Source organism: Rattus norvegicus, chromosome 7 (assembly GCF_021556685.1).
Source record: "Rattus norvegicus strain SHRSP/BbbUtx chromosome 7, alternate assembly SHRSP_T2T, whole genome shotgun sequence".
NCBI lineage: Eukaryota > Metazoa > Chordata > Mammalia > Rodentia > Muridae > Rattus > Rattus norvegicus.
The window spans coordinates 132,461,151-132,476,494 of NC_141540.1; the positions used below are offsets into that span (position 1 = coordinate 132,461,151).

General features: G+C 42.1%; 1 protein-coding gene across 3 annotated transcripts in view; it reads left to right on the forward strand.

Moving 5' to 3' along the window:
* Positions 1 to 15,344, forward strand: part of Lrrk2 (leucine-rich repeat kinase 2) — a 156,671-nt gene that overhangs the window by 30,604 nt on the left and 110,723 nt on the right. For all 3 annotated transcript variants that reach the window (XM_087556714.1, XM_087556716.1, NM_001191789.2), the window contains 3 exon segments: positions 2,400 to 2,524; positions 6,196 to 6,302; positions 15,034 to 15,178. In XM_087556714.1, the coding sequence (XP_087412840.1) occupies positions 2,400 to 2,524; positions 6,196 to 6,302; positions 15,034 to 15,178 (377 nt within the window).

The following is a 15,344-nucleotide window of genomic DNA, read 5'->3' on the forward strand; positions in this document are numbered from 1 at the left end:
ATACATACACAATACATGTGCATACACACATATGCATGTATGTATACATATACATACACACACATATATATAAACATACACACATATAAATACATACATACAACACACACACACATATTCATATATATGCAGGACACTGAGCCAGGCAGACTGTCATTCAAAGCACCTGTTGGAATAAAAGCTAAACATGGTCTCTGAGGACAGCCGTCTTGTCATCTGTCCCTAATATTCTGGAAATATTGGATCTAAGCATTAAGAAGTGTGAGGTGTGGTAGAGACTGCAGAAATATGGTGGAGGTTTGCTTCTGTGCTTCAAGGGTGGTGTTACCCTGCTTTGGGAAATAACAATTATGTAGCAGAACTGATAACAGCTTTTCAGATCACTGTATATGCGAACATAAAAACTATGAAAATATGCATTTTGCAATGATTGCTTTTCAGAATTAGGGCACTATTTATTTATTATATTTTATTTTGCATTGCTATTCTGCCATTTGAATTAAGGTTGGCCTCTCTTCTTTCTCTCATTCCTTTCCCAATGATGCTTTATTCACTAGCACTTCCTGGCCAGCCTTGGTGACACTGTGTGTCTGGTTAGTGGCACAAAAGAGGCCAGACATTATTATCTGTGGTAGAAATGGTGAGAGCAAGCTAGAGGCTTACAAAACCTGCCGACAACTGAAACTCAGGCAGGTGCCCCCCCCCCCCAGCGATATAGTTTTAGTGTATTTTCTCAATCTATTAAGCAAAGAATGTATGATAACTCTGGCACTGTTTGATTGATATTCAATGGAAAGCAGCCACACGGGAAACAGATACGGATTAAAAAATCATCCAGGGTACAGGTGCTGCGGTTGACATGGCTCTTATGCGTTGTCAGACACTCTTCCTAGGGACAAATGATCAAATGTCCCCGTTTGTTCTAAACGTTGAACCTACAGCAGACCAAGTAAGAATATCACCGAAGTCCAACTTAGTGAGTCGATGAGATTTATTGGGGCTACTTATAGGACTAAGGTGAAGAGTTACATCCTGGAGCAGAAGTGACTCAAAGACAGCTGCATCACCAAAGCCCACAAAGCTGGGAACCTGGAGCCCACTGCTCAGACAGGGCTCAGATCGTTAAGGTGTGGAGCTCATCCCTCGGAGCTCAGGTGAGCTGAGTCTGTTCAGGCAGCTGGTCCAGTCTGCGAGGCTTCTGGTGTCTATCCTTTTCAGGCCTGGGCTGCTCTAAGGGAGCCATTTAGCAGGCCTTACAGCTCATACAGGCCCTGGAGGGAGAAGTCTAGTGAATCTCATCAGTTTCAGGATTCCTGAAGGGTCTGAGTAGTTTACTCCCTGAGTTTAATGAGCTCTCCTTTGGGCTGGGATGTTTCTGCCTCTTCTTCGAACATGGAGTCTTAATGAACTTCCTCCTACATGGGGGTTTTGTCTCAGAGGAAGCTGAATGACTGTTTTCCTGATATGAACCAACTATCGAATGGTTGGGCTTCAGGATTCTTCTAAGAAGAATAAAACAGAGGGATCAGGTAACAGTTTCAGAAGATTTGGGTTTAGGGCATAAGGATTAAAAAAATTCATTTTTATGAAGGATTAGGATAAGCTTGGTGCATTTTAAGTTGTCGGTAAATCCTCGCTGTCAGCAATATGGTTATTATACGTGAATAAAGTTAGGATATGTACAGCACACATGTGTAAAGAATGGAGTTACTTGCCTCTCACACAGGTCCAGCTCATCTATCTATCATCATCTCTGTCACATTTCTCTTTTTAAATGTTGCTTTTGAAAAAATGAGTTGCAATATTTAAATGTTGGTTTTCATTGTGTTAGATGTGTGGGGCAAGTTCCAGTTAAGAAGACAATGAGTGAGGCAAAATGGCCAGTCTGCCTTGCAGAGTGGCACACTTCCTCACCCATGGAAGATGAGAGGCTCAGATGTCTTGAGTTTAATGTGAGCTAATAAACTCTGTATAAAAAAAAGTCCAGTGGTGATAGTCTGGAAAACGAACCCTGATAAGATGCCGGATTCCTGGCCTTGCCTCTTGCAGTTAAAGGATTTTGGTATTTCCTCCTTCAAACAACAATTGTTTTCTTAATCTGGAAAATGAAGATGTGAACATCTTTCTGAGATGTTGCCCGTGATCCACACACTGATGAGAAGGAAGGTGTCACCTTCATAAAACTAAATCAAGAGATTTCCAGGCTATCGCAGACCTCGTTCTTGAGGTCAGAATTTAAACTCTTAATGTTTTGGTTGGGTTCAAGTGCGTTTTCCTGTAGATTTTCCTGGTAACACACATTGGCTCTGATCACCCATTCCAGCTTCCCTTCTGTGTTTGTACATAATAAACCAGGTTGTACTTTTCTTTCTCAATAAACAATCTATTTCCACCCTTAGCAACCCTTCTTTGGATACAGTGGCGGCAGTGATCCCCAAAATACTAACAGTGATGAGAACCCATGGAACGTCTCTGTCAGTCCAGCTGGAGGCACTGCGAGCTCTTCTGCATTTTGTGGTGCCGGGTGAGTCACAGAACTGGCTGTACTCAGAAGCCACCATTTAAACGGAATTTTGCATTTTCGTCTAGCATTGGTTTTCTAGGCCAAGCTTAAAGAACCAAATTCTGACAGCCACGCGCAGACCTTTCTGCCAAACCCCAAATAAAAGCCATAAGAAAGGATGATGTAGAGGAGTTCATCAGAATATTTAGCACTTCATTTACATAAGAAATGAACACAGTCTAAAGAGAGGACCTTCTGTCGCTAAGGACTAATCATCTCTGTTGCTTCTTCGCTAGTTCCCTTGGCGTTGGCCATGTTTAAGTTCAGGCTAATACAGAACACTCTTTCAGCCCTTGTCTGTTGCTTCACTCCAATCCTTCATGTCTGTGGTTAAGTTAGCTCTTCTCTGGCAGAGCCCCGTGGGCTCTCCCTGGTTGACTTTAATGATCACCTTCTGCCTGGCTTTCCCCAGCTGTCACCTTGTCTGCCCTTCTGCTCTCTCTAACACACCTGCCCCCACATTCTTTCAGCACATGTTATTAAATGCCTCCCTTTTGGAACACCATGGTGCTTTAGTGGGTTGAATGACACAGGGAGTGAGGGCAACATTGGTTATTATGTCAGGAGCTCAGTAGACAGGTGAATAGATGATTGATTACCGCAGTGAAGGGCTCCGCTGCTGACAAAGGTTGGGCAGGTTTGAGTACACTGATGCACCTAATGTCTTCAGAGGAGCACATCGGTCAGGGAGTAGATGGCTATGACTCAAGGACAAGTCAGATGCCAAGAACAGCTTTCAGGAACGTAAGCACACAGTGAGTAAAGACAAGCTGGGGAGCGTATGAGGACGAGTCTGGGAGGACGGACAGACACTAAGTGCAAGGCTGAGTGATTGTGATTTCACATGGAGAACAGTTAAATTTTATTAAAGGCTCAAAAATGTTCTGAAAGCTTAATGATGGCCTTACTTGAATTATTTTTGTTTCTCATATCTTATTTACAAATATTAGAAGGATTCCTTCTAAACACTTTAAGAAAAACGTGTCCCTCCCGGACTAATGGAATTGTAGAATTGATACGTTTCTGGCGTACTCCAAGAAGAAAACTTAAGTAGTACAATTAAACGTAAGCAAGGGTTTAGCATCCCATTGATGTTTAGAATGCTCTACCACTGAGGATGAGAGGATGGCTTTTAGCCTATTACCTTGCACTCAATCTAGTGGTAACTCTGACTGGAGAAAGTGTTATATGAGTTTGAGTCAGACTACCCGTTTCTTTTAAATATTTTCATGTATATGTGCATTTCCCTCTTAGATTTTATGTATCTCCATGAATCTAATAAAAGTTTAGATTTCTGAATAATTTATGTTTAAACTCTTTTGTTTTTATAGGTCTGAAATATACTCATATGTACATATGTATGCACACACATATAGCATGCGTGTGTGTGTGTGTGTGTGTATGTGTGTGTGTGTGTGTGTATACCATTAGGGTGTCAAGAGCTTGTTATACACAACTCTGATATCAAGCAACAATGTGAATAACTTTTGGAATTGTAAAAAGTATGTTTAATAATATGCATTAATAATTGGGATCACTACCCTATAGTTCTGTGACCACATTTGCAATTCGTATCAATGATGGTGTTATATGGGGCGATTGAGTGGGGACTCAATGTAGGAGAGTAGGTTAGGAGTTGGTGGTAATCTAGTGAGATGATGGAGTAGATGAGGCAGATGCAGAGAGAGTGAACTTCAGAGATAAGTAGGGGACCACTAATATTTTTTGTGTTGCTCTCATATAAAGTTCCAACTTTTTGAAATCCATATTTATTCCTCATAAAATAAAAGTTTACTAAACCAACTATGTTCCACTGTGTCTAGGTGTTTCCTCTTTCAGAATTAAGAAGATTTTCATTGTGAGACAAGTGTTTCAAAATAAGAAAATCTTACTAATTTTATTTTTAAAATCTGATACTTTGAATGAAAACAGTGATCAATCTGTATGTTTCAAATTAAATTATCATTTCCCATTCAGGACTGGCATTAAGGCATAACTTTACTTAAAATTTTATTATTAATTTTTAATTTGGTAGATTTAATGAAGCAGAACAATTCATACACACACATACACTCACACACACACATACACACACATAGACAGACACACACATATACACACACATACACACACACATACACACACATAGACAGACACACACATATACACACACATATACATACACATACACACACATAGACAGACACACACACATATACACACACATACACACACACATACACACACATACAGACAGACAGACACACACACAGACACAGACAGACAGACAGACAGACAGACAGACACACACACACACACACACACACACACACACACACTTTAGTAGTTAGAGGTAAGGTCTCACTATGTAGTCTAGACTGTCCTGGAACTCACTACATAGACCATGCTGTCCTGAAACTCACTATGTAGATCAGGCTAGCCTTGAACTCACAGAGTTCTGCCTGACTCTCCCTCTAGAGTGCTGGGATTAAAGGCGTGTGCCGCCATGCTCAGATTAATAAAATATTTTTGTAGTCTTTAGTGCTCCCAGTTTATTTCTTTGAGGTGGATGGATTCTTAAAGAGCAGCAAAAGCCTGCTGGAACCAGGCCTGTTCGTCAATCATTCATATATATATATATATATATATATATATATATATATATATATATATATATATCTTGAATGTGCAATTATTTTCTTAAAGGTTTTCTGTGTATGCATGTGTCCCCAAGTTTATATAAGTGAACCATATGCATACAATACACGTGGGCACCAGAAGGGTCAAGCGGTTGTGAACTGCCTAACCTGGGACCTGGGCACTAAGGCTGGTCCTCTGGAAGAGCAGCCAACGCTCTCAGCCTCTGAGCTGTCTCTCTAGTCCCGTGCTTTCTCTTAGCAGGATTGTAAACTGACCCTGAAGCACTATAGCTAGTTAATAGCCAGTTAGACGGTCACTGATGTTTTTAAAAATGATGACTTTAAGGCTACACTGTACATGCATAAATAGGTATTAGTAAACCCGGTGTTACGTGTACACATTAATAGGCGTGGCGTTGCCGTCTGTCTCCTCTACTGCGCGCAGCTGCCATTCTAGTTTGCAGTATGTAGATGACGAAACTGAGGTACGCAGACGCAGAGATCTTTGAAGACTTCAACTGATGCTGCCTGACTCTATCACGTGTTGGTGTAATAGTGTCTCCCAAGCCACTGAAACACTGTTCTTGGACCCTGGAGATGTGGAAAGATGAGGTTGTGGGTCTGCTGCTGAAGAAGTTTACAGTGTACACGACTTGAAGGGCTGCTGCATGGAAAGGAAATGATTTCCATTCTGGGAAGCAGGGAGCATGAAGACGCTCGTGGTAGCTCATTCCCTGAGGCCAGAGGTTTTCCTACTGAGAGTGACTGGCTGGCACACGTGCTTGCAGAGCGGTGAAACGCTACAGGGATCTGTGTGGGTACTGAAAATGCAGCAGAGAAATGAATGCTTTAAGTAAAGACACCAAGTTCCACAAGGGTGGGAACCTAGTCCAACCCAAATTATCCTTGATTTTAGCAAGCGGCAGTGTGTTCAGCGTCAGTGCGTTTGACAAGACTGTGTCCCTACTTGTCACTATTTCTTCTTGAATTTAGGAGTATCAGAAGATTCCAGGGATGACTCGCGATGCCAACCAAACGTGCTCAGAACACAGTGCTTCAGGACTGACATCCACAAGCTGGTTCTAGCCGCTCTGAACAGGGTATGTGGAACAAGGGTTTTCTGTCTTCATACCATTAATAAGACTGTTAAATTGGAGGGTATAGGGGTGGGACTTTGAGTTTCACTTTTTCTTTGGTTTAATGTGATAGTTAGAAGTCATAATTAGAGCTCAGGGTGAGAGTAGGAACGTTGGGGTGGAAAATATACATTAAAAGAATGATAAGTACTCAACCAACAAATGCAAGTTTCTACCTGAGTTTGCTCAACCAGAAAGTCAATGAATGAGCCAGGCCTGGATGTCAGTCCCAGGCTGCCATTTTCTCCCTGATGGGCCATTCTTCCTTTATGATCCTATGGGGAAAGGTTTAACGAAAAGAAACACACCAGACAGGACACGGCTGTCTTCTCCGATGCCTGTGTATATTTTCATAGCTCTCCCAAGAATGAATTATCATTAGGATGATGTCAACAGAGCAACCGTTAATTATGACTTGAGATTCAACTATTATTGATCTAAACAGAGACTAGGAAAAGTGTTTGTTCAAGTGAGCCCAGGCTTTGGTATATAAACAGAGTGTTACAGCTCAAGCTGAAGTTAAGCTTGTCACGCGCCCAACGTCTTGCCAGTAAGAACGACGCGCGGCAACAGGATTCTTCTGCGAACAAGCCTTTACTGTACAGCTCTCTTGAACAGGGACAGGGGACAGGGGACCACGAGAGGCAAAGTCGCTCGCCTTATATACACAACAGTATGCTAATAATCTCTCAGGGATTGGTGGGGCACGGATCACCCCACTATCACCCCACTACTTGTCCTCCAGGGATTGGCGGAGAATGAATCACCTCACTAGCATGGTACCGCCCCTCATTAGCATATTAACGCCAACTGACACCAGGTGCAAAACCTGCGCATGCGCAGTACCGTTGTTCACCACTGGAGGGCGCCCTACAAAAGCTCTGTTGGGTCATTGACCTACGTATGCTGGGCCTTTAGAATTGTTCACCCATCACAGTGTTCAGGTATCTTTTCCACAGGTCACTGTTTGTCATTTCTGAGGAAGAAAGTAGATCTCAGTATCTTGACTCTGTCTACATGCTTGTGTCTGCAGAGCCACACACACCTGCCTTTTTGGCCAGGGAACCCAGGGAAATAAAAGTCAGTTTTCTGACGAGAGGGTCTCAGGTAAAGACTTTCTGATTCGCAGAAGCTCAGAGCAAAATGTTGAAAGTTTAAATTTAAGATATGTTTTATGAGCCAGGTGGTGGCGGCACCTGCCCTGAATCCAAGCACTTGCTGGGGTCAGAGGCTGGAGGATTTCTGTGAGCTTGAGGCTATTCAGGTCTATAGAATGAGTTCCAGGACATCTCAGACTCCATTGAAAATGCTGTATCGGAAAAAAAAAGTATTTTATTCTTAAATAAGAGGTGGTTTCAGAGATCATTTGGTTTGTAGAAAGTGTAAAACTCAGAGGAGGGAGAAGAGGTGAACACACAAAAAGATTGATCTTCATGGAAGACTTTAAAATTAAAGCTGAGGTACTCTTATATCCTTTATTTTTTCTTTGATACACTTTTATTCTTCCTTTTTTATCGGATATTTTACGTATTTACATTTCAAATGTTATTTTCTTTCTCAGTTTCCCCCTCCAGAATCCCCCAATCCCACCCCCTCCTCTGCTTCTATAAGGGTGCTCCCACTCCCATCCACCCACTCCTACCTCACCGCCCTGCCGTTTCCTTACACTGGGGCATCGAGCCTTCACAGGACCAAGGGGCTTCTCTTCCTATTGATGCCAGATAATGCCATTCTCTGCTACATATGTGGCTGGAGCCATGGGTCTCTCCATGTGTACTTTTTGGTTAGTGGTTTAGTCCCTGGGAGCTCAGGGAGGTCCAGATTTATAGCCTTTATAAAAATTGCAGTAGTTTTACTTAAACTAGGTAAGCAAATATAAAATTTATATGAAACAGTCAATTTGCATAAAGATTTGCAGGAGAACTTGATAAGGAGCAATAAGTCATATAATATAATTCCAGTGGGGCAACCAAATGTTTTATAAGATGTTGGAACACACACTTGTGTGAAATTGGCACTGGAGGATGTGTGGTCCATTTCATATGATGCTGGCTTAAATATTAGACCCAAGAGAATTATGCAGCTGGTTTATGATATTCCTCAACACTGAAAGAAACATGATTCACACAGCGATTTCTGTTACCAAATTTAAACCCAGTTACTTGGGGGAAAAACATAGAAGGTTAATATTTATTATTTTGGCAAAAATATATACCAAGATTGAATGGAAAGGTAAAAAGTCAATTTTCTATGTACATATGTAAATGTTATCAACTGTAATCACATATGTAGATTGTAATCATAATGTGGATTCAAAAAGAAAAAAAATATTCCCAGGAAATTTGATAACTAACTGTGATGTCTTATGTCTATAACATCAACACTTGGGAGGCTGAAGCAGGAGAATTGCTGCAAGTTTAAGGGCAACTTGAGTTGACAGTGAGTTGTCGGTCAACCTGGGCTACAGAGTAAACAAAACACAACACAACTACCACCACCACCGGAACAAAATGGCAACACCCATTACAATTAAAATGGACATATTGGTCAATGATTACATTTTAATAATTTATAATATAGTATATTGGAACTTGTATATTAAGAGTCTAGATAAGAATGGTCATTTTTGCACCATTTGTAATAGAAACACTGACCAATTAAGGCCTTGCCTGGTGGTAACCCTGTACCATGGACAGGGACTTGTATTTTCCAAATGTATGGAAACCTTGGATTAGTATTTCATTGGGCAATAGTTTGGGGTAATGGTTGGTTTTAGCACGGAGTTGAAGACAGAGGTTACATTCATGACTTCTGGACAGAAGAGTCAGCTGTGGAAGCATAAGGCATCTAAGAACATTCCATCAGGCACTCTGGCCTGTTTGCCCTGTGGCAGTACTCAACTGAACCCCACCCCACCTACCCATTGACCTGAAACACATGTGTATTGTAGGCAAGAATGGAACCTATTGTTCTTTAGCCTATGACATCTGAGGAGTTTTACTGAAGCTTGGTTTAATCTGTGCTGATAACATAATGACCAGTGATAGATGACCATCAACTCTACTATACTATTTCCAAACTGGGCAATTCTGTGTAGCGGCATTTTAAATGTGCTGATAGGTCAAACATGATATTCCCTGGGTGCCGATTTCTTCTTTCATTCATGTCTACATCTTATGCATAGTAAGTCTCCCTGGAATTGGTATTTTTGCTGTTCCCATGTCTCCTCCCTTCTTTCCCTTGGTTACCGTCGACTGTATACTTTGTTCTTGTTTCTTTCGCTGTGCAGGACTTTCTGCTCTAATCTGACTCTACTCATCATGCCCTCAAGTTTAGAGAGCAAGCAGATAGCATGAACAGCTGGTCACACTGGGGCCTGGCACACAGCATGAACTCACTGTTGGCATTATCACCATCAGACATTGAAGTACATTTTGACCTTTGCCTACCAAGGCCTAGGACCTGGAGCAGTCACTTCTATACACTCTCTACCTGTTTTCCCATCAAATTGGGTGAAATAATTTAATTCTGCATTGAAAGACCGTGTAGTATTTGCAGTCAGCTTTAGGTGATCCGTGCTTTCTAAACTTGATTTTATTTTATTCTGTCAGCTCTCACTGTTCTCAAGTCTTTTGATCTAAGAGGTTGAATTCATCACTCCTTTTCCAACAGAACTTCTCTTAATGTCACATGCCCTAATATTTAGATGTTTTGAATCCTTTTGTTTGTAAGTTTATCATGAACCCTTAAAATGTATGCATCTTAATTTTTTTAAACTCACAGTATAGTCACGTGTGTTTGTGCCTTTGTGCAGGGGACCCAGAGACCAGAAGAAGGTGTGAGATACCCGTAGGGCTGGAATGAGCATGGGTAGCCTAATGGCGCTAGAACTGAACTCTGGTCCTCTGCCAGAGCAGCGAGTGGTCTTGGTCACTGAGCCATCTCTCCAGCTCTGTATTTGAACTCTTGAAAAGATTAATTTGGCTGGCTGTAAAACATTAAGGGGGTCATTTCTTTGACTGGATGTCTGAAGATGTTGTTCTAGTCTTGAGTGTCTTAGCAGAGAAGTCTGAGACAGACTTGTTTTTATTTCATACATTTCTGTGAGTTGATAGTGTCTCCTGGATGCCAGAAGTATTCTTTCTCTTGAAGCCCAGACAGTCATGCCATTGAGGCATATTTTGATGCTAGTTTTGATACGAGCTAAACACGTTTTCTCCCCACCGGGAAGTTTTCTTGAATTGCATCTTCATGAACATAGGTTTTCTTCCATCGGTTTAGCACTCTTCCTAGAAACTATATAATTGTCCAGGCCCTCCTGGGTGCCCTGCAGGGTTTGACCCCAGCTGAAGCCCTGCTGATGCATGTAGAAGCCTTTTGTTCCTAACAAAGGAGCACCCTGGCCGGGGCATACACCTGGGCGATGGTCCATTCCAGTTTTTTGTTCTTCGGTCTTTGTTCCTGGGGGCTTATGCCGGTCTTCCTGGATTTCTCCTCAGTAAACTTGGGGCACTCCTTTGGTCTTTTGTTCCTGAGGCCTTAAGCCGTTTTTCCCATTTTGCTTCCTGGAATTTTCCACTCTGTGAACTGGGGGTATATATTTGGTGAATAAAGCAAAGGATTTGGCTTCTCATGACACGAATGACCAGAGTATGTGATTTTTCTTAAACCCCGTAGGTTTACACCTGGCTCTCGGTACTGCGTCAGTGCGGGCACCGACAAATAATGTTGGATCTCTTCTGCTATTTAAGGGAACACTGTGAGACACAATCTGTTTATCTCATGCTCTCTCCTTGTTCGGATGGGGGCACAAATCCATATATGTATCTTTTTCTATCATGAGCAAAGATGGGATATATGTGAGAATGTGGAGAACGAGAGATAAAAACAAAACCATGCATGACCCCCTGAGAAATTGAGTTCCCTTCCCTGTGGAGTCTGCTTAGCTGGAAGCAAGAAGAGTCTTGTAATGTGTCTACACCATAAGATTTGTGATAATTAAATGTTGGTATATGTAAATTTATTTTTTACTTTTTGCTTAATTACTTCTTATTTAAAATTTTAATATAATGTATAATTTAAAATAATTTCTTGAGATTATAATAATTATATTATTTCCCCCTCTTTTCCTCCTTCCAGATCTTTCCATATACCCCTCTTTGTTCTATTCCAAATTCATGGCTCCCTTTAAAATTAATTGTTATTAAATGCATATGTATACATACATTCACATTCCTAAATAGAGCCTGCTTAGTCTGTATGATATTACTTGCATGTTTTCAGGGTGGATTCTGTGGTAGTGGATGACAATTTGGTAGGTTCTTCCCTAGGGAAGATCACCTCTCCAGCCCTTAGAGTTTCTCTATTATTTGCAAAATTCTTAGAGGCAAGTGCCTACAGCTTTTGTCTTTCCATGCGGTGGTCGCTGTTGTGTAATGCAATGATCTCACCTGTGGCACTTGTGTAGTTTAGAGCTGCAGGAAGAGTTAAAGATGGACAAATGAATGGCTTTAACGTTTCAGCACAGTGTAGAAATCAAGGAGTGGGAAGGCGGCAATTAAGTTGTTAGGGAACTTTTTGTCTCTGAGTGCTTTTAATTCAGAGTCATTAAGAGAGAAGTCTGATTATATAAAATTAAAGGGTAGCAAGAATATAGAGGTAGTGGGTGTAGACGCTCCTATTAATAGGTTCAGAAGGGAAGGAAAGAGGATACTTTTCTTTGCCTTAGCGCATGTTTCCTTTCTGGTGAGAATTTCAGCCTGGCTCTCACTGTCACTCCATGTTGATTGCATGGACAGATCCTTATAGCACTGACATCAAGAGGGCTGTGTTAGAGAATAGGATATTGAGATGACAGCAAAAGTCTTTCCACGGTCACACGGTGAGACCCCGTTCCTATATCTGCAAAAGTTCCTTACCACTTTCAAGTTGATATTACTCCGTTCTTTATTTGAGGTCTTCAGATTCACAGAATGTGACACGTTATCTACCTGACAGCAAAATAATGCAGCGTTACTACTCAGAGAAAGCGAACTAGATGTGAATAGTGTTGGAAAACAGAATTCCCGAGAAGGGGGGAGATAAGAGCATTTTGATTAAATGATACGGGGCATAATGACTGAGAAGCTAGAGACAGAGGGCAAGGCGCAGGAGAAGAAGTTTATTACATCCCTATACCCTGGGGGGGAACCAAGTGCTAAGTCATGGAGATCGTGGAGGAGCAGGTGATAGACAAACCGAGGCTGGAGGTAGGAGGCTGTGGGTAGGAAGGCTCACCAGAGCTCGGGAATCTGATCTAAAGTTATCTCAGCATTGTCCTGTAGCAGTGGCGGTGGGATCAGATTTGGGGAGGTAGAGACCATGAAATAAGTATTTGCATGATATATCTGTGTAAAATTCATCCCCGAGAAAGGTGTTGGGGTAATCTTTGAAAGAAATTCTGTAAGTTAGATGTCACATTGATGTAGAGGTCAGAGAGTATGGCCCAAGTATGGAGATCCAGAGATGATGATGTGATGATGATGATGATGATGATGATGATGATGATGTGCGTGTGTGTGTGTGTATGCGCCAGTGACATTGAAAAAGGAAGTGTAGGGATGTGGTTGCCTGTGAGCTGCCCATTTCCTCTCAAACAGCAACCACCTGTCCTTGAAAAGGACCCGTGTTCCATCAGGGTACCACATATCTCAAATTGCTAGAGGAAACCCGATTTAGGATTCTAATGTGGTAATTAGAATCCAGGTCTCTAAGATACTCCAGGCCTAGGTCTGTTGCCTGAGCTATGTGATTTAAGCTTATTGGCACATCTCTGAAGCCCAGCAAAACTATCACTTGACACACTTTGACAGGAAGAAATGAAATCAAGCCCACAAGACACTTGGGGTCAAGCTCACTTAGACCTTCCTGTGGTGAAAGACAGCACTGCAAACTGGTTAGGTTTATTTATGTCTTTGCAACAAAGTATTCCTGGTTTGGTTTCATTTCTTTTTCTTTCTCTCTTTCTTTCTCTCTTTTTTAAATTTCCATTTTGGAAAATTTCTACATTTAAAAATATGTTTTATTAGGTCTTTGTGAATTTCACAACATGCACCCCAACCCCACTCCTTTCCCCTTCCCTTGTACATGCCCTCCAACCTTGCAGCCTCCCCCACAACAGAGGAAAAACACTCACCGTGGAAGCTGTAGTGTGCCATCTGTGGGGCTCACTCTTTCTAACCCCAGTGAATTCAGTCTGGATTAGAAATGACCCATTGTGCAGAGAATAAGATACAAGTGCCAACTTTCTATCTTATGCATACCTGCAGCAAGTTTTCTATACCAGCATGGACTGAAGAGGCTGTCTTTTCTCCAATGCATGTTTGACAATGACATGGACTTAATTAGATTGTTGTGCAATGTGTGTATTCGGTGCAATACCTGACCCAGAGCAAGCACTTGAAGGTTAAAATGTTTACTCTTGTTACATACAATTAATTAGTAATATAGAAGGCAGAAATAAGGATAGCAATCTGTTCCCCCCATCGTCCTTTGCTACCAATGGCAGGTAGGAGAGCTGACCCTGAGGTCATCAAAGCAGGAGAGCTCCCCCAACCCCTCACCTGCTGCCACCCTAGGGAGAGCAGACCCTGCATTTCACCTAGGCAGCACAGTAGAGCTGGCCCTGGATTTAGAGAGTATAGGTGAGCTGGCCCAAGGTTGACAGTGTGGGAGGGCTGGCCCTGCCTCTTGTCTGCTTGGCACAGACAAGGGAGAGACAGTGTCCTCCCTTTTCTTGTCCCTCACCATCTATGGTAATCAGGAGAGTTGACCCTAGGTTCATGAGTGTGGGAGCATGGGCCTTGTTACTAACCAGTTGCAGCATTTGAGAGAGCTGGCCCTGGTAGAAGGGATATCTGGCGAGGTGGCCCCAAGGGCATGAGTATGGGAGACCTGGTGGTCCAACTATCTCAGATACCTCTCAGGCCCAATCCAGGGCTTTGACTTGGCCCATCCCAACATCTACCCAATGGACTGCCAGACTACACGAAGGGGCAAGTCATACAGATCCAAAGCTACAGGATCTCCACGAAATTGGGAAATAATAGGATATCTATGAGAAGTCCCAGTGAGGTCCCAGTATCAGCAGAGTAGCAGAAGCTAGAGTCTTCGTACCAGGCTAACGAGTCCTTGCAATGAACATTTGCAAGCAAAGAAGTATAGACCAAGGGGTAGACTGTGGGACACATTGTGACATGCTACATCTTTCACAATGAGTTTTTTTTTCCTCCATTGGCGGGGAGGTTGCAAGGGTGGATGGCAGGTGTGAGAAGAGGGAGAGAAAGAACCAATAAAAAGTAAAAAAAAAGATATTAATTTGTATTTAACAACATCATTTATGTTGTGTTCTTGAGGCTGAGTCTCATAAATCCCCGACTACCTCTATACTATCTAACTGAGGGCGACCATGAAGTTTTGATCGTCCTGCCTCCATCCCCCAAGTACTGGGTTTGCAGTTCTGTATCACATGCTTAGTGTTTTGTTGCTGTAGTGGGGATCAAACCTAGGGCTTTTCATGGTAGTCAACCACTGTCCTGTCCAAGCTGTGTCCCCAGATATTGAACTATGCTGTATCATTCTGTAACTGACTTATGGAGGCGTGTCCTAAAACCTTTCTGACAACAGCAAATATTCTTAAACTTCTTTTGATTTTTAGTTCATTGGGAATCCCGGGATTCAGAAATGTGGATTGAAAGTCATCTCTTCTTTCGCACATCTTCCCGATGCCTTAGAGATGTTATCCCTGCATGGAGCAGTTGACTCAGTCCTCCATACCTTACAGATGTATCCAGATGACCAAGGTTGGTACAGATGGAGCTTGGAACCATTGATCATTGTCTTAGTCAGGGTTTCTATGCCTGCACAAAATGCCATGGCCAAAAAGCAAGTTGAGGAAAGGGTTTATCCAGCTTACACTTCCACATTGCTATTCATCACCAAAGGAAGTGAGGACTGGAACTCACACAG